Source organism: Penicillium verhagenii (assembly GCF_028828195.1).
Source record: "Penicillium verhagenii strain IBT 33310 chromosome Unknown utg000009l_segment0_segment0, whole genome shotgun sequence".
Taxonomy (NCBI): Eukaryota; Fungi; Ascomycota; class Eurotiomycetes; order Eurotiales; family Aspergillaceae; genus Penicillium; species Penicillium verhagenii.
The window spans coordinates 266,394-287,611 of record NW_026643173.1 but is presented as its reverse complement, the minus strand read 5'-3'; the positions used below and the strand labels follow the sequence as shown (position 1 = coordinate 287,611).

The 21,218-nt window shown below is 48.6% G+C and overlaps 9 protein-coding genes across 9 annotated transcripts; 2 read left to right on the top strand and 7 right to left on the bottom strand.

The window, feature by feature from the left end:
* Positions 1-25: 25 nt before the first annotated feature.
* N7466_009176 (SIP1 domain-containing protein) lies at positions 26-1,369 on the bottom strand (the record flags this gene model as incomplete). The annotated part of the gene is made up of 2 exons (XM_057168565.1): positions 26-1,028; positions 1,146-1,369. The coding sequence occupies 2 exons, from the start codon at positions 1,367-1,369 to the stop codon at positions 26-28; spliced, it is 1,227 nt and encodes a 408-aa protein (XP_057017271.1).
* Positions 1,370-2,706: 1,337 nt separating this feature from the next.
* On the bottom strand, positions 2,707-3,591 carry N7466_009175 (fungal specific transcription factor domain-containing protein; the record flags this gene model as incomplete). The annotated part of the gene is made up of 2 exons (XM_057168564.1): positions 2,707-3,323; positions 3,501-3,591. The coding sequence occupies 2 exons, from the start codon at positions 3,589-3,591 to the stop codon at positions 2,707-2,709; spliced, it is 708 nt and encodes a 235-aa protein (XP_057017270.1).
* Positions 3,592-4,401: 810 nt separating this feature from the next.
* Positions 4,402-6,128, bottom strand: dps1 (putative aspartyl-tRNA synthetase Dps1; the record flags this gene model as incomplete). Its single annotated transcript, XM_057168563.1, has 2 exons — positions 4,402-5,079; positions 5,139-6,128. The coding sequence occupies 2 exons, from the start codon at positions 6,126-6,128 to the stop codon at positions 4,402-4,404; spliced, it is 1,668 nt and encodes a 555-aa protein (XP_057017269.1).
* Positions 6,129-6,653: 525 nt separating this feature from the next.
* N7466_009173 (putative HAD superfamily hydrolase) lies at positions 6,654-7,984 on the bottom strand (the record flags this gene model as incomplete). Its single annotated transcript, XM_057168562.1, has 3 exons — positions 6,654-7,428; positions 7,488-7,790; positions 7,860-7,984. 3 exons carry the CDS (start codon positions 7,982-7,984, stop codon positions 6,654-6,656), a joined length of 1,203 nt encoding a protein of 400 aa, XP_057017268.1.
* Positions 7,985-8,356: 372 nt separating this feature from the next.
* N7466_009172 (F-box domain protein) lies at positions 8,357-9,620 on the top strand (the record flags this gene model as incomplete). The annotated part of the gene is made up of 2 exons (XM_057168561.1): positions 8,357-8,778; positions 8,852-9,620. 2 exons carry the CDS (start codon positions 8,357-8,359, stop codon positions 9,618-9,620), a joined length of 1,191 nt encoding a protein of 396 aa, XP_057017267.1.
* Positions 9,621-10,151: 531 nt separating this feature from the next.
* On the bottom strand, positions 10,152-13,206 carry N7466_009171 (coatomer subunit gamma; the record flags this gene model as incomplete). Its single annotated transcript, XM_057168560.1, has 5 exons — positions 10,152-10,384; positions 10,461-11,276; positions 11,330-11,677; positions 11,740-13,017; positions 13,131-13,206. 5 exons carry the CDS (start codon positions 13,204-13,206, stop codon positions 10,152-10,154), a joined length of 2,751 nt encoding a protein of 916 aa, XP_057017266.1.
* A 407-nt stretch (positions 13,207-13,613) lies between these two features.
* Positions 13,614-14,587, top strand: N7466_009170 (uncharacterized protein; the record flags this gene model as incomplete). The annotated part of the gene is made up of 4 exons (XM_057168559.1): positions 13,614-13,651; positions 13,757-13,939; positions 14,017-14,393; positions 14,454-14,587. 4 exons carry the CDS (start codon positions 13,614-13,616, stop codon positions 14,585-14,587), a joined length of 732 nt encoding a protein of 243 aa, XP_057017265.1.
* Positions 14,588-15,180: 593 nt separating this feature from the next.
* On the bottom strand, positions 15,181-16,334 carry rsmA (putative bZIP transcription factor (Fcr3); the record flags this gene model as incomplete). The annotated part of the gene is made up of 3 exons (XM_057168558.1): positions 15,181-15,751; positions 15,864-16,144; positions 16,218-16,334. 3 exons carry the CDS (start codon positions 16,332-16,334, stop codon positions 15,181-15,183), a joined length of 969 nt encoding a protein of 322 aa, XP_057017264.1.
* Positions 16,335-17,980: 1,646 nt separating this feature from the next.
* On the bottom strand, positions 17,981-19,554 carry N7466_009168 (casein kinase 1 family protein; the record flags this gene model as incomplete). Its single annotated transcript, XM_057168557.1, has 4 exons — positions 17,981-18,090; positions 18,231-19,238; positions 19,304-19,376; positions 19,543-19,554. The coding sequence occupies 4 exons, from the start codon at positions 19,552-19,554 to the stop codon at positions 17,981-17,983; spliced, it is 1,203 nt and encodes a 400-aa protein (XP_057017263.1).
* Between the last annotated feature and the right edge of the window lie 1,664 nt (positions 19,555-21,218).

Below are 21,218 nucleotides of genomic sequence, written 5' to 3'. Positions count from 1 at the left end.
GTATCAATTTCATCTCTCAAGCTATTCAGACAGATGGAGCCCAGACCTCCCGTGAGTTTAGCAGGTCCCGTTGGCCAAAGAACTCGCCAACCACCGTGATGATCATATCAAGCATGGCACGCGTCTGTTTGGCCACGCATACATCTTGATCTGCACTGTTAGGCTCGTCATCTGCAATATTGAGCATCTTAGCCTGCAATCGGGATTTGGCCGCCTCTAGCTCTGAAGCTCCGTCCATTGCATCAGACATATCCGCGTCATTTCCATCCACAGGCCCCGGCTGTGCTTTATCATCCGCTTCGTCTCCATCTCCTTCCTGAGCTGGGATATCTGTCTGAGTATCTTCTCCGGTGTCCGAGTCTAGCGTTTCGTCCTCTGTCCTTGAGCTGTCTTCAGCCTCCCGGACCTTTTGCAAGATCTTCACAGCCCGTTTCCCGATATCACGAATATCCCCCACCTCTTCAGTGGACAATTCTCCAATCTCCCGACACCTTCCCAGCAAGCCCCAGGCCCAGGCACCGAGGCTTCGAATCTTTTCGGCTTCTCCACTTCGCAAAATGTCAGACATCAGTCGGGCCATTATTTGCAATACCCCAAGGACACTTTCTTGGTCCATACAGGCTAGTTGAACCATCTGTGGATTCACAGCCATGACAAGTCTTCTCCATTCTTTGCGCGCGGCGTCGACTTTGCGGGGGAGGCTGATGGGATGCGCGTCATCAAGACCGGCGATCGCGCTAGCCGGAGGTGAACACTTCAAGGTAGATCGAAGAAGTAGAAATCGGTGCCGGAGGAGGTCATAGTAAGAAGTTTGAGCTTCGGAGTATGGATTCGGGGGGCTTGCGGGCCTGGCTTTGGTCTCAACCGGGGCGATATAGGCCTCTTCGCGATCGAAGAATCCACGAGGGAAAGAATTTGAGGGTTTTTTTGTGTCGGGGGTGTTCAAAACTTGGCTGGAATCCGTATCAACTACCTTTGACTTTGATGTCTGCGCGATAAAGAGCGAGGGTAGCGCGCTCGCTTCGGATCTAAAAGCTCACCAGCATTGTTAGTTTATGTTCTGTAAATAATGCGCATGTGGGGGGGGGGGGGGGAGGCGATGATTTTCAGTAGCTGAGAAATGGCTAAGAAGTTGAAAAACGTACCGCACCATACGCAGATATTCTAGTCCATCATCTGCATCGTCGTAGCAGAGCTCGTCACCGGCATCGTCCAATCCCGGGAAAGCGTTCTTCTGGCCATAGAGGGGGTGGTTATAAGGCTTTTCGTAGGACATGCCGGAAGAACGGTCACCACTTTCATCTTCGTATGAAATGCGAGCCTTCTTGGACGAAGGGGGCGCCGTCGAAGCTTTTCGTTTGTCGGGCATTGCGGTGTGTAACAGGAGGAAAAGTCGCGAAGCTCCGATATGCTTATCTGGTGCTTATCTGGTGCTTATCTGGTGCTTATCGGCTTATCGTTGTCTTTATCGACTCCAACTCTAAACTCTAATTTGCACATGACTAACACGGTACTAATGTAACTATTAACTAGTTAGTTATGTACTATTCTTTGATTCTTGTAGACATCTAGAAGCTTCATTTTATACAAAGTTAGTTCGTACATATCACCTATCCATTATCTTTGACAGAGACTGGTTGGCGAGAATTATGAGTTGCCGAATTAAAGCTTCGGTCATGTAAAATGGTGGGAAGCATCCTTTTCTTTGCGGAGTGCGATTATGGCTGGCATAGATTTCCATCGTACCCTCCAATATTCGAAGATCCCCAGAGAATGTCGCCGCAGTGGGGTTCATGATAAGGTATTGAAAGAGGGAGAGGACAGCAGTGAACAGAAATTGTGCATGAAGCCTATTAGTGAGACAGGGTCATGTAAGCACAGCGTCAACGAAGTCTTAGAAGCAATTTGTGTAAACGTACCAGAAATCGACCGGATTGACAAAGTGGCGTACTCGGACAAAATATACCAATGTGGATCTTGCCGCCTGGTAATATAGTTCCAAGCTGGAGGGAAGTGTTGATCTGTTTCCCACGCAAAGTGATTGTTTGGAAGACTCAATATTTGCTCCATGGATTCTTCCAAGGCAGAAATAGTACTGTAAGTGCACATTCACACCCCGCAAACTCAAGTCATGACAGATGTAATTTGGCGTGGTCTCTGTGGCAAACAACTCAGGCTGACAGCCTGGTGGAAAGCTGGACTTAAAATGGCCAAGCTCCAGATCTAGTTCACGAATATATTGAAGTCGTTGTGTTTCAGATTGAGACTGGGCATGTTCGGAGTAAAGGAGTCGGTATATTTTTGATTTGATAAACCCTAGTCGCAGATCGGTGGGGAAGAGGAGCTCATCAGAAGATAGCGGCTTGGAAAAAATCTGACTATCAGATGATTGTTGGACATAGTTGGTTGGTAATTCCAAATCACAGTCTTCGTCCTTGATCATGGGCGGTTGGCATCGTCGGCTGGACATTTCTTTGTCCATGCAATAGCAAAGCCAAAATACATCTCGTAGATGTTGGTCTGCGAATTGATTGCCATTATGCACCTTGTGAGGTTTACATTTTCTGTTCCCTCCAAGGTTGAAGACAATTCGAGTGGCCATGGAAAGAAACAGCCCTGCTTGGGCTGCCTGGCCCCCTGGCGCAATATAAATAGCCTGGTGGCATAAGCAAAGGCCTCGATGCTACTTGAAACTCTGGGATATTTCTAACTCACCAAAAGAAGAAATGTTTCTAGACTTCTGATATCACCATCTTCCATCAAAAGTTCAGGTAGCAGTCCTAGTGCTGCCTGTGCGTAGGCATCGGGATCAGTATCGAGGAACTCGGGCTCGTGTCGGCGAATCCGAGACATGAATGCCGTAAATATGGCCAGAATTGCACGATTGGCTGCATGTTTATTTTTCTCCGGCTGCTCTAGAACATTATCATTAAGCAATTGATGCATCATCTGAACATCAACTATAGGGAAGATGGAGTAAATTCCGTTCGCGGAGTAGTACTCTAGGCATTGCCAGACCAACTTTCGTGGTGGCCAGGTCATAACATCAGCTTTCTTGGCATGTAGAGCATGCTGTGATTTGAAAGCTTCGCCAACTTTTTTGGAGAATTCTTCAAAGTTGAATATGCAGCCGGTTCTCTCATAGACAGTGGAACAAAGGCTCGTTCGTTCGACAGAGCCGGGACTTCCAAGGCCACATTCTGCCAAATGAGACTCAAAAGTTTTGACTGCGGAACAGAGCTTCCATGTGTCAAGTATGTGCGTAGAAGTGGGTGATGGGTTTGAGATATGGTTACGGGCAGGCTTCGGAAGAATGCTTCTGCCTGGAGGAGTTCTGGCAGGAGAATCAAAATAAGACCCCGGAGAGCTCTTCCCTCTTAAAGTGTCTTCTAGAGCTTGCACTCGAGCTCTGGTATCGGCAAGTTGTCTAGCACATGATCAGCCTAGAAACGCAAGATAATCTCCAAGAGAGAGAAAAAAAAAGAGTAAGTTAGACTTACCTTTGGATAGTCTTTCGCTCTTGTCCAGCCGGTAGACTAAAGGTACAAGAGACCTTTGCAAGGAAACATGTCTCACAGGCGGGTTTGACATTATCACAACGAATCTTAGCTAGTAGATTAGCGACGATGCTGACTTGCTGACTTGCTGACTGAAGTGGGATTTAAATCACCTTTTTGTGTCGACAAAGATCACAAGCACTCCGCAGCCTCCCTCCACGCGGGGAATTAGCGCGACGCTCCATGATCAAGTACTTCTATAAGGAGTCCAGTATGCAGTGATGACGGGGGGGGATCTTTTGATGAAACCCAACGCTTATTCATCCGGGTAGTCATCCGAGACCGTATCCCGAGGGCCACGCCAATTGGTGGCGAAGCAAAAAATGATCGGCCTTGGCCCTTGGCAGTCTTGGCAATATTTGACTAGTGAGCCCAATAAATTCCTCTGGATGAGAAGACCAAAAAAAAAAAACGTAGATGATCGTGTCCTCGTCGATGAGTCTGAGGATGGCGGTTTTGATCCTTTCTTGAAACCCTTGAGAAGTTCGCTTGGGTCACCATCACTGGCCTCTGTGAACTGGGCATATGTGACGATAAGTGGAGTAGAAATCTAACATTCGAACCTCTAAACCAATCAAGTAGAGCATGCGAAAGCTTAAATCAAAAGTGCCGAATTTCCAAATAAAGCAGTGGGGCCCATCATTGCTGCTCGAATCACCTACATGTGTATCGCAGAAAATAAGGGGCTAATAAAGAACCACTAACATTGAATACATACTATGTAACTAATACTTGAAGGGTTAGCACACTACTGCTTGTTACTCAAGAGCCAATTAACCGTTCCAATCAATGCATTTCTTTTAATCTCTTCAATGTTATCTACACAAGTCAAAAAGCTATACCCTTACGGGCGCAGACGCTGCGGGTCACGGGGGAACAACGAGGCCAACCGGACATTCGGTAGACCGAGGAAGAACATAACAATACGGTTAAGACCCAAACCACCACCAGCGTGGGGAGGGCAACCCTGGCGGAAAGCATTGAGGTAGTCCTCGAAGCCCTCCTGGGTAGGGTCGAGACCCTTGGAACGCATAGATGCCTCCAGCTCATCAATGTTGTTAATACGCTGAGCACCGGACATGATCTCCTCACCACGCATGAAGAAGTCGTAAGAGTTGGAGAAACGGGCATCGTTGGGGTCGGCCTTGGTGTAGAAGGGACGGACGGCCATGGGGAACTTGTCCAGAACGTAGAAGTCAGTGTCGTACTTGTCGCGAATGATCTGGCCAAGTTGCTTCTCCTGGGCGGTGCTGAAGTCGTTCTCGAAACGCTCCTGCTCCGACATGTCAACACCGGCTGCCTTCAGCAGCTCAACACCGTCCATGTAGTTCAAACGCAGGGCCTTGCCGTTCTTGGGCAACTTGAAGTCACCGGCCTTGGGGTAAGACTTCTGGATAATGGCGATCTGAGCGGCATAACGCTCCTTGAGCTGGCCCAAGATGAAGACCAGCAGGTCCTCGGCGAATTCAAGGACCTCGTGGTAGTGCTTCTCGAAGGTCTTTTCGAAATCGAGACCGGCAAACTGTGACATAGTTAGCGATAAATTCATCCATCTACACATAATGTATGTCGCTATCATACCTCAGTCAAGTGACGGTGGGTGTTGCTGTCCTCGGCACGGAACACAGGGGCAATCTCGAACACGTTCTCCATGTCACCGGCAATACACATCTGCTTGTAAAGCTGCGGGCTCTGAGCTAGGTAACCCATGCGCTTGAAGTACTTGACCTCAAAGACGTTGCTACCACCCTCAGTGGCGGCACCGACCAACTTGGGGGTGAAGATCCACCGGGAGCCGCTCTTGACCATGTACTCGGCAAAGAGCTCCGCGACACCGCTGGAGATCCAGGTGATAGCCTGGCTGGTCTCAGTCTGGAGATCCAGGACTCGGTTATCGAGACGAGTCTTGAGAGTAACAATGGGGGCACCGGACTCATCAACCTCGTTCTCCTTCTCCTCAGTGGGGGGAGGGCGCTCGGCATCCTTGACCTGCATGGGCAGCATCTGGGCAGCCTCCGAGATCATGTAAACCTTGCGAATGTGGATCTCCAGGTTCTGGATGCTAGCGGAAGAGATCGGGGTATCAGGCTTCTTCACAATACCGGTGACCTGGATAATAGAGTTGACGTTCAATCCTCCGGTGTACTTAATCATCTGGCGCGAGATGGGCTCTGCGGCGGCGATGACGGCCTGGACCTTTTGACCCTGCTGGCGCAGCATCAAGAATGCCAACTTGGCACTCTGAACACGCGCATTATCGACACGCGCGACAACCGTAACCTCCTTATCGTAGCAGTCCTCGTTCAACTTGCTGAATCGGGTAGAAGAAATGACGTCCTCGGTCTCGGGGAGCGGGCCGTAGAGGTGTTTGGCTGTGTCGTTGGCCTCCTGGGCGGCGGCCTGAGCCTTCTCTTGGGCAGCTCGTGCAGCTGCCTTCTCAGCCTTAGCCTTGTCCTTCGCAGCCTTCTTAGCGGCGTTCTTGCTGGCATTCTTGGTTTCGCCCTCAGCCGCGGGAGCGGCCGCGGGGGTCTCCTCGGGCTTGGGACGGGTGGGCAACTCAGAGTCCGCCATGATGCTGAGGCAAGAAGTCAGTTGGGCCAAATCGAGATAATTAATGGTAAAACATTAGGGTGGAGAACGTTATTACCTTAATGATGGATTGATATCTAGCTTGTCACGGGCAATCCACTTGAGTCAACACTTTCAGTCACCCCGCGACAGCCGTAGTATGCCCTAAGCCCTAAGAGGGGTGGACGTCACATGACATTGAGTCATGTTTTGCCTGATAAATCAGGAAGAATAGGAATCATGTAACTGAGTAGTAGACTAAAAGAAATGTCAATGGAATAAATGATCACTTACTCACATGTGCAGGTTCTACTAACTAGATAGTACATACATACTACTAGTATACTTGGAAGGTAGATATCTGGATACATAGACAGCCCAAACTTTGATGTGCCCAATGAGTCCACGGGTAAAAACGTTGTGAATGCAGTATATAGTACTATATACTTATAAGTTATATCCATCTAACATCTAATGAAACTCTTGTGTGTACAACATAGAACGCTGCATGTTTAAAATGGTGCCAAATCAGGAAGACCACTTGGAGGTCTTCAGAGCCCACTGTACACCCTTCTGAACATCATCTGCGATGATGGTGGGAGCCCATGCAGGCTTCCCACCAGGATAAACACCGGTACGAACCAAGATAGATTGCCACTTGCTTCCATATCCGCTGCGGTAGGAGTTTGCACCCCGAATATCCGATTCTGGGTTATCGCCAACCATATACACGTGCTGGAGCGGTGGAATATCAGCCGCATCTCCAAAGATTTTGGATCGGTTCCGAAGTAGCTGTCGCTCAGCAAACTCATAAGTTCCTTGGTAAGGCTTTCCAATGACAGTCTTCTTTAATTCAATGCCTTTGCTCGGTCCACCTGTGGTCGCAGCCCAAACACCCTCCAATGCCTCACGAAACCCACCTTGACCAAGACGGGGCAAGGGATAAGCGGCTGCCCAATAAAGGTCCGGGTTGGAGAAGTACAGATGAGGCTGGCCGTCTTGTTGGTATCCGTGATTGGGGAGGTCGATCTGGCCATTCTTCTCCGACAGGGTACCTACATGCCCCTGGCGTGAGAGCAGAATATCCATGATAACCTGTGTATCCAAACCCCAGTCCCGAGGATCATTGAATACAAAGACTGCATCGATTTTCAACCCTTGTTTTGGATTTGTAGGGTCGATTGATTTCGGAAGAGGTCTGGCGAATGTCTTGTAATAGTCCGAGAAATTCTTGGAGAAGGGCCAAATGGATGGATTGGCCATGAAGATATCCCCAGGTGTCACGACATTCTTGAATCCATACCTAGAGTTAATGGTTAGAGAGAAGACAAGGGCTATGGTGTGGGCATGATGTCAACTTACTGTTCCGCAACGCGCCGACAGTTATCCCCGTCACCTCCAGCGACCAATACACATTTGTTTTCCAGCGCACTTGTCCCATCTGTCCCTTTGACTAATTCGGCAAAAGGAGAGTGGCTTTGAACAATGTCGGATGCGTCCAGTGACACGTTCAGTTTCTCGCTAATCTCAGCCACTCGCTCAGTTTCGTGTTTACCGCCGCCATTGGTCAGGAGGATGAAGGGAATGCCTTGCTTTTTCAGGAGAGCTAATGAGTCGGCAGCACCGGGAATAGGTTGGGAAGCGCGCAAAAGGACACCGTCAATACTAAGATAAAAATGTCAGGATTGGCAATTCAGGCTGTAATTGTATGCATACATCATCATCCCTACTCACTCAAAGGCAAAAGCGAAATTGGGGATCCGGGCTGGACTGGCGGTTTGAATTGCACGTCGACCAGCATTGCAAAGCGATGATCGCTGTAGCAGGCTCAATGACCGGCAAATAGGCTGAGGTCTCATTGCGTGGGTGTTGACTTGAAGAGTTGGAGAAGGTTGAAAGGGGAAATGGGGGTAAAGAGTGATATCATCTCCGACTCATGCGCGCGCCCCACTTCTTTCTATCTCTCTCTTTATCTACTACTGACAACTTCCCCCACGCTCTCTGTACCTTCTTTTCACCTTTTCTCTTTTCTGTATCTTGATTCTCCTCAATCATCTCTCCATTTGCTTCTCCAGTAACCGATCATGATATGCAAGCCTGTCTTGCTTCCCCGTTTCTGTGAGAAACAGACAGATCTCACCCTGTGACTTCTCCGCACCACGGGGCAAAAAAAAATACACCTCCAAAAACAAAGCTCATTCGCCGAGCCATAGATCGAGCTTCTACTCATTATGACCTCCACAAAAACCAGCTTTTTGCCAACGGAGATTCTATCAGAAATTGTTGAATATCTCTATGTGCTTGGGATTCACGATGATTTGACGAAAGATAATGTTCCTGACAGAGCTCTACTGCAGAGACAAGCCTCCCTAGCCAACTTTTGTCTTGTGAATCGCCAGTGGTACTCGGCAGGAATTGAGTATTTGTATCGAGAACCTGAGGTCTCGCAGGGCAACCGATTTTTACAGTTCACCGAGACTCTGTGCCCACCACCCAAAACAAGACAAAAAACAATCACAAACCTAAAGTCAATGGTTCGAACTCTGGACCTAGCAAAGCTGGTTCACCAAAGTTCAAACAGTACCACTGCACGACTTATCAGCAAGACGAGTAAGAACTTGACATGGTTTCGAGCGCCCCGGGTCTCTTTTTCGTGAGTGTTCAAGACTACATACACTGCCCAGCCACTTGGGAACAACCTGGATATGTAACTAACCACTGAAAAGTCTCAACGGCCTGGCATCCTTGACCAAGTGCCAAAATTTGAGAAGACTGGATCTAAGCCGAGTAGGGGATTCATCAATCACCTTTCCACAGCTCAAGAAGACCGTCAGCAAACTCGGAAACCTGAATGATCTTTCACTGCCCATCTACATCCCTCTTACCCCAACTTTCCTCCCAAATATCACATGGCCCAATAGCCTCCATGAGCTTACGATTGGTGGGATAATTGACCATGACTTGATGCAAATATTTGACTGGCCAACCAACTTGGGAACTTTGCGCCTGTCAAATTGCAAAAACCTTGACATTTATCTCATCGAAAGCATCTTGGACAACGAATTTATGTCCGAAAATTTGCACAATTTCACCATTAATACGAATTGCATGGAGCACTACATGCACCTTGACGATTCAACAGCTGTGCTGCATAGCCTGGATCTCCTTGAACGCCTCGATATCCCCTCATCCCTGCTCCGACCTTTACTCTTGCTTGATGATGAAATGTCACCCATACATTTGACTATAATGGTGATCGATGATGAACCTGCCATGACCGTGAACGACAGTGAATTTGGTGCGGATTTGATGAAATCCTTGGAATCGGGCCCCTTGGGTAAAATTTGGGCGCTCTATGTCAGCAGAGGGTTTTCCGATTCCTACCAATTGAAGCCGGAAGAAATCGATGACCTTATCCTCCTTCACCTAGACGATGTTGATGATGAAGAGCTCGACGAGTGGGGTACAAGATTGGGATTTTACGAAGACGAATGACCTACTAGGCCAAGCCCGTGACATGGATCGCAATGCAGAATCAGCGCAGCCAATGCATGAAGATACCCACTTATACCCATCACAGATTCTTTCGGCAAAAAGAATGAGCAATGTGGCCACTTTACCTATCTATTGTTATTTAAAACGATTGAAGCATACTAAGTTAGGAAAATAGAAAATAGCTTTTCATACATCCTATGGACCTCAATCTATTTGAGATACTTAAGCAAAGCAGCATAAAACAAATACGGAAGCAGACTGGACAAGCAGACTGGTAAAAGAGAAGACCCTCCAATTTTGTAGTGAGCTTCATGGGACTCGTTAAGACCAACAGAATCGCGCCGTAGAAGCATATGATGAATGGAGGGGGAAAAAAGAAACAAACGTGGGAGAAACAAGAGGATAGCATGGCTTCTTCGCGGGAAAGGAGAAAATGGGAGAGGAAAAGAGAAAAAAATTAACCAAATCCTCATCTCTACTACAATTTGCTATAAAAAGGTTGGGGGGAGAAAGGGGAAATAAGTAGGGACATTAAGTGACAGATGCAAGAACCGCAGCAGCGACACCCTCCTCTTCTGCCCGGACAGTGATCTTGGTTGTGACACCACTCTTGCTCGAGTAGGCCATCTTGATGAGAGAAGCCACTCTGCCGCCAGAGACAGTCTTGCCGAAAAGCTTTAGGGTGTGGGTGCTGTTGTTGAGGGCAACATCGCTGCCTTCCAAGGGTTGGAGGGACAATGCGGAAATGAGTTGCTCGGTGGCATCTGGTAATTGCAATGTTAGTATGATTTGTGAAAAGTTAGCTGAAGGGGGAGGGGGGATATTTAATGCCAAACATACCAGCAATGCCCTTCATGTTGCTTAGTTGTAGAGTCTCACTCTCCTCTTCGCCATTAGCACCCGTCTGTTCCCAAACGTGGTCAAAGCTGCCAGCGAATGCAGGAATGACGTAGTCGCTGCCGGTAAGCTCAAGGTCTTCCACCTGGTACTCGTCGTCGTATCCCTCGTCTTCTGGCTCGCCAGTAGTAGGATCGATCTCCTTACTGGTGAACTTCAAGTGGTTGGTGAAGGATGTTATGGGAACGCTGTTCTCGCCAGCCAGCTTCTTGAAAGCAACATAGACGACACCAGGCTCGTTGGGCATGAGCTTGGGAGCAGGAATAATGAAGTCGTCCTCTAGTACATCGTCCTCTGATGGTGAGGCAACCACGGTCACGTTGCCAAGAACAGTATCGGGTAATGTGTTCTTGATATCGTATTGCACAACGATGTGCTCCTTGAAGATATGTTTAACGGCGGTGACAACGTACTCGGTCTCGCTCTCCGAAAGCTCGACAGGCGCGGAAGACTTGAGTAAAGTACCATACTCCTTGATATCGGGAATCTGCAAGAGCTGCTCGGCATATTTTTGGGCAGCAGCGGCAGTAGCTGCCTCGGCAACTCCGTTCGATTTGCCCTTGGGAGAACCGGTTGATGGAGCTTTGAGGGTAGGGGTAGCCGTTGTGAGCTTCTTAGTCCGCTCCTCGGCCAAGGCCTGCTCGTGGGAGACAACGGGGACGGAAGCAACGTTAAAGGCTGCAGCAAATGTCTGCTTATCGTTCGATGTCACGTACATAACGAGTTGGTGCTCGAAGGTAGAAAGGGAATACATGGAATCTGAAGTTGTCAGTAAAGAAAGCAGTGAGAGAGAACGCCACGGGAATGTTTACCGTTCTTAATAAAAGCACTAGCTGTGGCGTCTTCAGTTCCCATCAACCGAAGGTTGAGGGCAGCACGATCGCGCACCTCGTCATCAATGTCGTCAAGGCAGCGGGTAAGCAGGACATGCACACTAGACTTGACTTCAGGGTCCTTCTGGCCAACACCAAACTTAGCCAACGCAGTGACAGCAGCGGCACGGACGATGGCGTTTTCTAAAACGACACGGTTGTAGATGTAGCGGATGTATTTAGTGGGGTGCGAAGTCTTGGGACCCTCAACACCAAGCAGATGCAGGACACGGACAGACAATTTAGTGAATTCGCAGTCCTCAATAAACTCGCAAAGGTGAGCAAGGGCTAACAGGGTTGAACGTTAGCCTTGAAGAAAAAAGGTCTGGACAAAAGAATCACAAACTTACCATCTTCCTTGCTATCGGGAACAAACTTGATTAAATCGAACATGCTCTCCACAACAGTGCGCTTGAATTCGTAACCACCTTCATCGCGCAGAATACCGCTAAGGAAGACTAGCATGCCGGCCTGTTTGCTGGGGAACTTCAGGCACAATGTGCGGATAGCCTCAACGATAGTAATCTTGAACTCATCGGTAATATCGGCCATGAAGCCAGAGATCTGCTTCATAAGACGGTCAACACTGGCTTCGTTACCAGTCTTGAGCAGGGTTGTAATAGCGAATGTGGCGATAGATCGGTTGGAGTTGGAAATAAGCGATTCGATATCGGGATTGCACACATTGACGACGTGCGGCTTGAAGGAGGCGAAGTTGTGGAGGATACGAATGGCGGCGAACTTCGTGATCGAACGAGGGGAAGACAGGAACAGCTGAAGAACGTGAACGGCTTGCGATGCCTCGGCGTCGGTAACGTCTCGCAACTCGCAAATAGCCTTCGCGGCCTCGAAGTTGACCATCTCGTGCTTGTGACGGAGCCAGCCATCCAGCATTTGCACCATGGGCTTCCGGAGACCAGGGTCCTCCTCCGCCAGCTTGGCGGCCAGACGGACCAGTAGCAGCAGAGCTGCCGGACTCTTCACCACACCAGCTGCACCATACTGCTGTACCATCTTTACTAATGCCATGCGGTCGGGGGAACGCATCTGGTACAACAGACCAATGGCGTGGTACTGGTTCATGAAGTTGGACTGGGAAATAGCATGGGCTTGAGAGCCTGACGAGAAGCCCAAGAAGCCAGTCGATTGCTTCGAAGACGAAGCAGCTTCTTGAGTTTCGCTTTGCCATCTCCGCACAACGTCGCGCGCGATAGGCAGGAGGTGGTACGAGGAGACCAGAGCAGCTGATGAGACCGAAGGCGTTTTGTCGACAATGGCGGTCTTGATCAATCGCTCGATACCCTGCACAGTCGATCCGTCGATGATGCGACAGAGTGCCCGGATAGCGTTGGCTCGGTACAGGACGTCGCTTCCGACCGCGGTATCCTTCATGATGATACTAGTCGACATAATCACATCTTCTGCGGTATTGGCCAGCTCCTTCAGGATGAGATACACCATCTGTCGCAAAGACGGATCCTTGTTCTGGAATAGCTTGGAGATACCGAAGAACAGGGTCGTGGCTTCGTTTGTGGGGAACTGCTCCCCGGTGAAGACGAGGACCGCAATCTTGGTCAATAATGTACGACATGTTCGCGGTGAGATCGGAGAGGAGTTGAAAAGTCGAGCTAGAGAAATTGATCAATTAGTCTGGTGGCCCAACTGGCAAAGGGAGGCGAGAGGAGGTGGTGAGCCGCAATAGCCAGGGGTCATGACCCTTTGCCATTGCTGATTGGCGTACCATCTTGGAATACGGAGGTCCGATCAAGCTTGATCATGACCTGATCAGCATCTTCGTCCTTCTTCATGTAACTCATTTTGCCCAGGTGCTGGTATTGCACCAGCGGATTGTACTTCGCGATCGATCGGTACTCGGAGATTGAACGGGAGGGAGGTCACAACAGTTACGGGGGTGAGAGCGGTGTAGGGAGCTACTGCATTCGCGTAACTTGCACCCCCAATAAGTTTGAAAGGGGTAGAATAGAAAGAAAAAGAGAGATATAGAGGTGGTGATGGAATCGCAACCTCGAGCTCCGCGATCACTTGTTTATGGAGTAAAGTTGAATGGTGGCCTTCCGTGTGTTTGGCTAACCCGGGCAAACACTGCAAACAGGTGGCATCATGGACTCATGATACTCTGCCTGTTCCAACTTCTTTCCTACATTTACTTGCTACAAACGTTTGAAAGCAAATTGTTCGAGTTCTTCATTCTTAATTACTCAATATGGAGGTCGAAGTTAATCCCAACGAGGATACTGAATGGTAAAAGTCCCTCCACCATCACCTGCATCGCGCCCGCATTACCCCCCCCCCGCTCAGTTGGAGCTATGTGTGAACAGGATCTAACTATGGTTGTATTTAATTCAGGAACGACATTCTCCGCCAACATGGAATTATTCCAGAGAAGCCCCAGGACCCAGAACCGTTGATTCAAGAAGCTCTGATTGCGGCCGAGCACAGGGCGCATGAGAATCGTTTGGAGGACAAGGACCTCGATGAGCTTGACGCACTGGAGGAAGAAGAGGACGAGGCTTTCCTCGAGCACTACCGGTATGCTACTATTGCTTCAGGCTTCGTCCCGCTCATCGAGCCACATACCATTTCATCTATAAATCGTGTCAAGGCAGCAAGCTGATTAGCACTGACAGACAACAACGCCTCGCTGAACTCTCCATTCTCCAGAAGACCAGCAACTTTAACCAGGTCTACCCCCTCCAAAAAGTTGACTACGGCCGAGAAGTAACCGATGCCTCTAAAGAAGCATTTGTCCTTGTCAATCTCACCTCCCAGGGTGCCAACGTCGAATCTCGTGTGTTGACTGAGCTTTGGCGACAAATGGCGGTCAAATTTGGTGACATCAAGTTCTGCGAAATTCGTGCCGACATGTGCATCGAGGGTTACCCAGAGCGGAATACCCCAACCATTCTCATTTATAAGGATACTGAGATTCGGAGACAATTGGTCACTCTGCGGGAACTTAAGGGTGTTCGGACTAAGATTGAAGGTGAGCATTTCCCATTGATGTAGTTTCACTTGAGGTGCTTGAGACTTACTTCGGGAATAGACCTAGAGCAGCTGCTCATTGAGATTGGAGCGTTGAAAGAGAGTGACGTTCGCCTCAAGAAGCATGCTGATGAAGATGACTACGCGCCTAAGGACGATGACCTCAATGATGAGGATTATGATGATTGGGACTGATCGCATTCGCGCTGAACTATGCGATCAACCCAAAATGTTATGATTTGATGTGTGTACATTATGAAATGCGCTCAAACAAAGCGACGATCCTTACCAGTGACAACCTTGGGAGGAAATTGAACAAAAGAGAGAAACCCCCGAATAAGTTGGAAGCTTGATGAACCTTTACTTGATATGCATATAAGAATGATGGTTGTGTTCATTATTTCTTGTGCTGTTGATTATCCTTGTATCCATCAGATTGGCAATGAATAGTATGATATATCAAGGTGCATTGTATGCAGTATGTACTGCTAAATTCCCGGAGTCATGAACATTGAACATTTGAAGTAAAAACAACATTTGAAGGCCAGAATTACAGCGCTTAAAGAAAATATCCAACCCCATCAGATAGATATCTCAAACTCCTATAGTTGAGTAAATCCATCAACTCGCTAATCCCAGTAGTTTCGTTTTTTCCAGCACCCAAAGACTCCAAGAGTGATAACCTAACAGACGCCAAATAGAAAAATATTAACAAAGAACCCTATTTAAGAAAAAAGACATATACTCGTCATTTAGACCAGAGACAAAGTGGCCAATATTGTATGAAATCAGATCAACCGATCCTGATCCACCACACTGGCCTCAATGGCCCTTATCACCTCTCCTTCCTGAAAAGCAGGACCCTGCCCATTACACTGGGCCAACCCCTTGAGTCGATCTGCAATTCCCTCAATATCCACTTGCCCCGCCTTGAAAAGCTCATGCTTTTGAATGAAATCCCACGTGGCTCCTGCATCAAGAAGCTTTTCACCCGTGACTTCACAGACCATAACCCGGTGCGAAGCCGGCGGTGCAGTGTCACTACTCCCAGGTGCAGGGCCCCATCCAGACCCCTCAGGCATTAATGTGCTGTAGAAGTCTGTGGGGGAATAATCCATTGGACCTGTGACGGTGTGCTGCTCTTCCATACCAATGGAATTACGAGGGCCGCCACCACCACCACCATTCATTGAGCCTGACGTTACTCGCAAGATCTCGTTTTCAGTGGCGAATTTGGCAAGTTCGCGCTTCAGGCGCTCATTGTCAGCTTGGAGGGTACCGGAGGCTTCTGCCAGGGAGTTGACTTTGTCTTCGAGGTCTTTGACGTGGCGCTCTTTTCGCTCGCGGAAGGCTCGTTGACTATGTAAGTATTCCAATATGTTAGTATAAGTCCTCCAACCCCACAATTCTGTTCCGTGCAAGGCAGAATCGAGAGTCTGTATGCAGTTTATATAGCAGCAATGTCACATACGCTGCACGATTCTGCGCCTTGCGCTTGCTTTGCGCCGGAGTCATGGAGTCCTTCTCCTCGCTACTACTGCGGCCTAGACCAGCATCCCCGAAGTTGTTTTCGTCCCCATCGAGCGAAGACGGGTCCATCTTTGAATTATGACCAAAGTCATTGCTCGAGACCGAGTGCTTGGTGAAAGAATCTGGCGGTGAATGCGGTTGCGGGACAAACGATGAGGGGTCGATGCGCAAGGAGCCTTCCAACCCCGGGAAATATTGATTATAGGTGTTCTGGTGGTGCTGCTTTGATAGAAGGTTAGCCTGATCCCTCACTTGTTTCCGAATATCGAGAATAAAGGGAGATCAGAGCGCATACCAGAGAGTATGGATCGCGCAGAGAGTCGTCAGATTGTTGCTGTGGTGGTTGGTCGGGGGTTGGCAGCCCGTACATAAAGGACTGGGATTGATGACCGGCATAGTTAGAGTAATCCATCTTGCTGCGACAGATGCAGAAGAATCAAAAGTGTTGTGGTTCCAGGTCTTTTGATTCAGAGAGTGAAGGGGGAAGAGCTGAAGAGGATGATGGTCGTACGGGGGAGATTTTAGTTTGGGCGTCTTTCATGGGGGAGGGGATTTTTTGTGAACCCTGGACGTTCTGACCGGTTCTTTCTCTACTATGTACCTTTGGCTCAAGTCTCGGCATGCCACATCTACATCTACTGTTTAAGAAGTCCTATCATATTATGAATGAATCATTTCGATATGTTTCTCTTTTTAGATCTATAGGTTTTGCTGAAAATAGTCTTCAACAAGAAGTTCACCTCAGATCATTAATCATCATGTTATCCGACCGAGTGGAGTCCGGTCCGTGCATGGAGAGCGCCCATGGATCGCCCAGAACCAAGACCAATCGACTCGATGATCTCACCGCAAACTCAAGACACGACAAAGTACTACATCGATTCAATCATGGTCTACGGCATAGAAGAAACTGAGGTGGGGAGTGGAAGCACTTTGATATTAGATGCGGGAAGCCAATCGGGCAGGATCTGTCTGGGTGGGTCCAGTAATTGAATAGACAACACACATCAATCTTAAAATGCAATACAAGTTAGTTTGGGATAGTGCATGCAGTTGGGAATGACAAAATGGAAAAAAGAGACGAAGCTAGAAACATAAAACGATGCAAATCGACGCAAAAACCTCCCCGGAAGCGACCCTAACCATTTTCCGTCGCCATTTACCTAACGAGATGAGACCTTCTCCGAGAACACCCATCAGCCACCTGAAAATATGACTCTTGCACAGGACCAAAGGCAAGAATAATAAATGAAAAGGCAGACGAACAATCCTCGAAGAAAGTCACATCCCGAATAACCACTTCCACCCTCTAGCAGACTGCAGTACAGTCTTCTCCTCGTCCCCATGCGGCGTCGATTTGCAGCAATGAATAATGAAAATAAAAAATAAAAATAAAAAGATGTCAAACGTGAGTGGGTAAGGGTAAGAATCAAAACAAGACAATCTGGGTCAAAGGGGTAATGAGAACACAAATTGATGGGTAGCGCATAAGTATGCGGGTTCCAGGAAGTCCAGTGCAAGCGATCAAAGCAACAGACATAATATTCTGTTTCCAGGGTTGACGCTGTCATTTGCATCTCCTTCAACCTTTGTAGATCCGGCCATTTGCGAAATTGTTGAAAAAGAAATTGGCCGTCGCAAGAAACCGGAAAGAGGGAAGAAGTTGAAATAGCCACCATATCAAAAGCGTTTCGAGACCGATCGGATGTCCCAGGGGAGCGGGTACACGAAATCCGAATTGGGGAAAGCAGTCGTCAGGAACGTCTAGCTACCGAAGCAGCTAGACAAAACACTGAGCGATCGAAACGGCTGAAGTCGAAATATGATCGAGAACGGGGTAGAAGGGCGGTTAGAGAGATTGCAGAATGAATGGAGATCCAAGAAGAAAAGAAAAGAGAAATCCAAGAAGGTCGAGTGCAAGGCGTAACGTCCATGGCGATTTGACAGTGGGAGTCCCGGGTTTCTTCAAAGGTGGTTGTGTGCATGAGAGAACGAGGGAAAGGGGGAGGCAAAGGAAGCAAATCCACATGCCCTCTTCTCTCCGCAAGTGCTCCACGATTAGTACCATTGTGCCCCGGTCCCATCGTCCCGCTTTGAACGGCCGTCAGAAGGTCCATAAGCACCTAAAGCAGCGCCCTTCGAGGCAGAACGCAGCCTAACGCCGAAGACTATGCGATTAGTCAGATTCAGAACTAGAGGATCCTCCACGCCAGGGTCACAGAAAGAAAAAACACCAAACGTAAAGGGAGAAAGAGAAGGGGTTCCCTACTCGGAACCAGGTTTCATAGTACTCACATCCTATCACTACCTCCAACGGCACGGTTAGCGTCCGGAGCGTTATCGAGGGTGCCACGGTCAATGACCTTGCGGCGCTGGCCCGAAATCGCACTGGGCTTAGCAGCAGCGCCACCAGCCATAGGGCCAGCAGCAGGAGCACCCTGGCGGCGAGCAGCTTCTTCATCCTTGTCCTTCTTGGTAGCATCCACGATCATGGCCGCGTTCTTCTGGTACTTGTAGACGGTCCAGTCGAACACGTAGTCGTACTGGAACGACTCACGAACGAAGAGATCACGGAAGATCTTGCGAAGGTAGGAGTAATCAGGCTTGTCATCGAAGCGGAGCGAGCGAGTGTAGTTCAGGTAGATAGCGAACTCATTAGGGAAGCCACGGCACAGAACCTCAGTGGGGGTGGTCATCTTCTTCTCCATGATACGGTCGTATTTCTGCTTCTTGGTGGCAGCCTTCAGGCCCTGCCAGGGTAGGGAGCCACGGCAGAAGTACAGCATCACGTAACCGAGTGACTCCATATCATCACGTCGAGACTGCTCGACACCCAAGTGGGTGTTGATACTAGCATAACGGGCAGTACCAGTGAGGTTCTTGTTCTCACGGTATGGGATGTGGAAGTGGGTCTTGGGGTCGCGGTACTTCTTGGCCAGACCAAAATCGATCACATTGACTTGGTTGCCGCGCTTGCCAATGCCCATAAGGAAGTTGTCGGGCTTGATATCGCGGTGGATGAAAGATTTAGCGTGGATGTACTCGATGCGGGAAATAAGCTGATCGGCGAGCAGGAGGACGGTCTTGAGCGAGAACTTGCGGTTGCAGAAGTTGAAGAGATCTTCCAGACTGGGGCCCAAAAGGTCAATAACCATGGCGTTGTAGTCACACTCGGTACCGAACCAGCGGACGAAGGGAATACCGACACCGCCGGCAAGAGACTTGTAGACACGAGCCTCATATTCGAGCTGGGGGTGCTTGGCCTTGACGCTTTCAAGCTTGATGGCAATCTCTTCACCGGAGATGATGTTTGTGCCTAACAAATTGAAATTAGATGCTGTTATAGAGGAAATCCCATTGAAGTTGGATACAGATACATACCAAGGTAAATGTCACCGAAACTACCGCTTCCGATCTTACGGCCGATACGGTACTTGTTGCCGACACGCAAATCCTGTATATGCTGTCAGCACCTGGAGGTGGTCCGGCGGAGGCGAGATTTTGACGCTATTTTGAGACAAGGGGCGCCCATCTCACGGGTCACGGGTTGGGATATGATTGACACATGGACGTGGGGATGTGACTGGAAAAGGGGTCGTTGGGAGAGGTTGGGCACTCACCATGGTCGTCATCTTGGAGGTAAAGGGCTGGCTAGCCGTGTGGAATTATGGAAAGCTGTCAGGAATGATGGTTAGAAAGGGTCAAATGTAATTCATTCACAGATCGAATAGAGCTGGACAGTTGAAAGTGAAGAGAGTCGATAGCTGAGCGATGGAAGGTGGTACAGGTCAAAAGTAGAGAATAATTGAATTTGGGTTTGGGAGGGGGGACCGTATATCCGAGCCTCAAGCGTAAGGCGTGAATGGGCAGATGTGGCCAACACGAGGATTCTTGTGCCTTCAACGCAGCATGGAAGGGGATAAATGAAGACCGGAAGATAATAGCAGACAAACGAGGAAATAGAAATACCCTAGTACCGGGGGGGGGAAAAGACTTTGAATAACAGAGGGTAATTAATGTGGCCATACATACCTAGAACGCAGATAAGGATCAAAGAGGTTCAATGCCGACCGTACAGAGCCGACCGGATAGAGGTGGAAAGGGACAAGAGGGATTTGGGAGTACACGGACAAATCCGAATCAAGAGAAGAGATTGGAATGGAAATTCAGAGAAGTCCAGGAGTCAAGGACTACACCTGTTTAGCAAGAAGGATGAGGAGGAGAGGGAAAGGAGAAGGGAAGAGGGGGGAAGTCGGTGAACAGCGCGTAAATATTTTATTAGCGAAAGAGGGTGGCTGAACAGTGACCTGCAGAGTACAGGGCGCCGCTAGGGATTTCGTGTGACGCCCGAGGTACCTGCCCCGTCACTTTGCGCGAATTTAAAGTCATGCTAATATCTATCCTCTATTGGAAGGGGTTTCTGATTATTGTTTTGATTCTAATAATTCTACCTATTGCATTTCTCTTTTTCATGTTTTGATCTTTTTTTTTTTTTTTTTTTAAGATGATCTCGCCTTGAAGGAAATGACATTCGGGTTCGGAATTGCCTTGCGTATGTACCGTATACGCGCTCAGCTGACACTGGGATGCAAAACCTGGAAGTTGCCTTTTGTAGATTAGCTGGGGTACCTTAGCTTGCTTAGGTAGGTGACAGGTAACTTGATGCTTGCATGGCTTGATTCCAAGGTTTCTATTAATATCTTCAATCCCGCTGGTCCAGTTATATGCTGGACAACTGGCTCCAGATCTAGACCCTGAATATAGCCCCCATATTTCTTATCCTTGGAGGTTCCCCCCCTCCCCAACTCTAATAGATATGGAGCTGTGGGGGGACTCTGAAGGTAATACCTAGGTATGTCTTATCCTGCCAAAAATCAGTTGGGTGTAGAAGATGCAATGGAAATGTTTGCTTGGCCCCGGTACTGGTACCCTTACGCCTGCATGGGGCCAAATGCGACCTACCGCAGGCTGGGGTATGATTTTTGAACAAATCAAAATTCTGGATTCCATGTGCAATCTACAATCTACATGCGAGGTGTGCTCAGGCTTATTTTGAGGCTTGAAAGGCGACATGGATCTTCATAAGATAATTGACAATTGCTGACTATTAGTAGACGGCGAAATCATGGATGTGCTAGTGGTACAGCCAGAGTCCAATAAACATCGGGAAACCGGGGTATAAAAAGAAAGAGAAAACAAGGGGTAGAGAGGGACAAAGAAGGAACAGGAGGGTGGGAACACGGACACAGGCGCAATAAAGGCGATCCAAAATCGAAACAAACGAAGGGAATCCCGT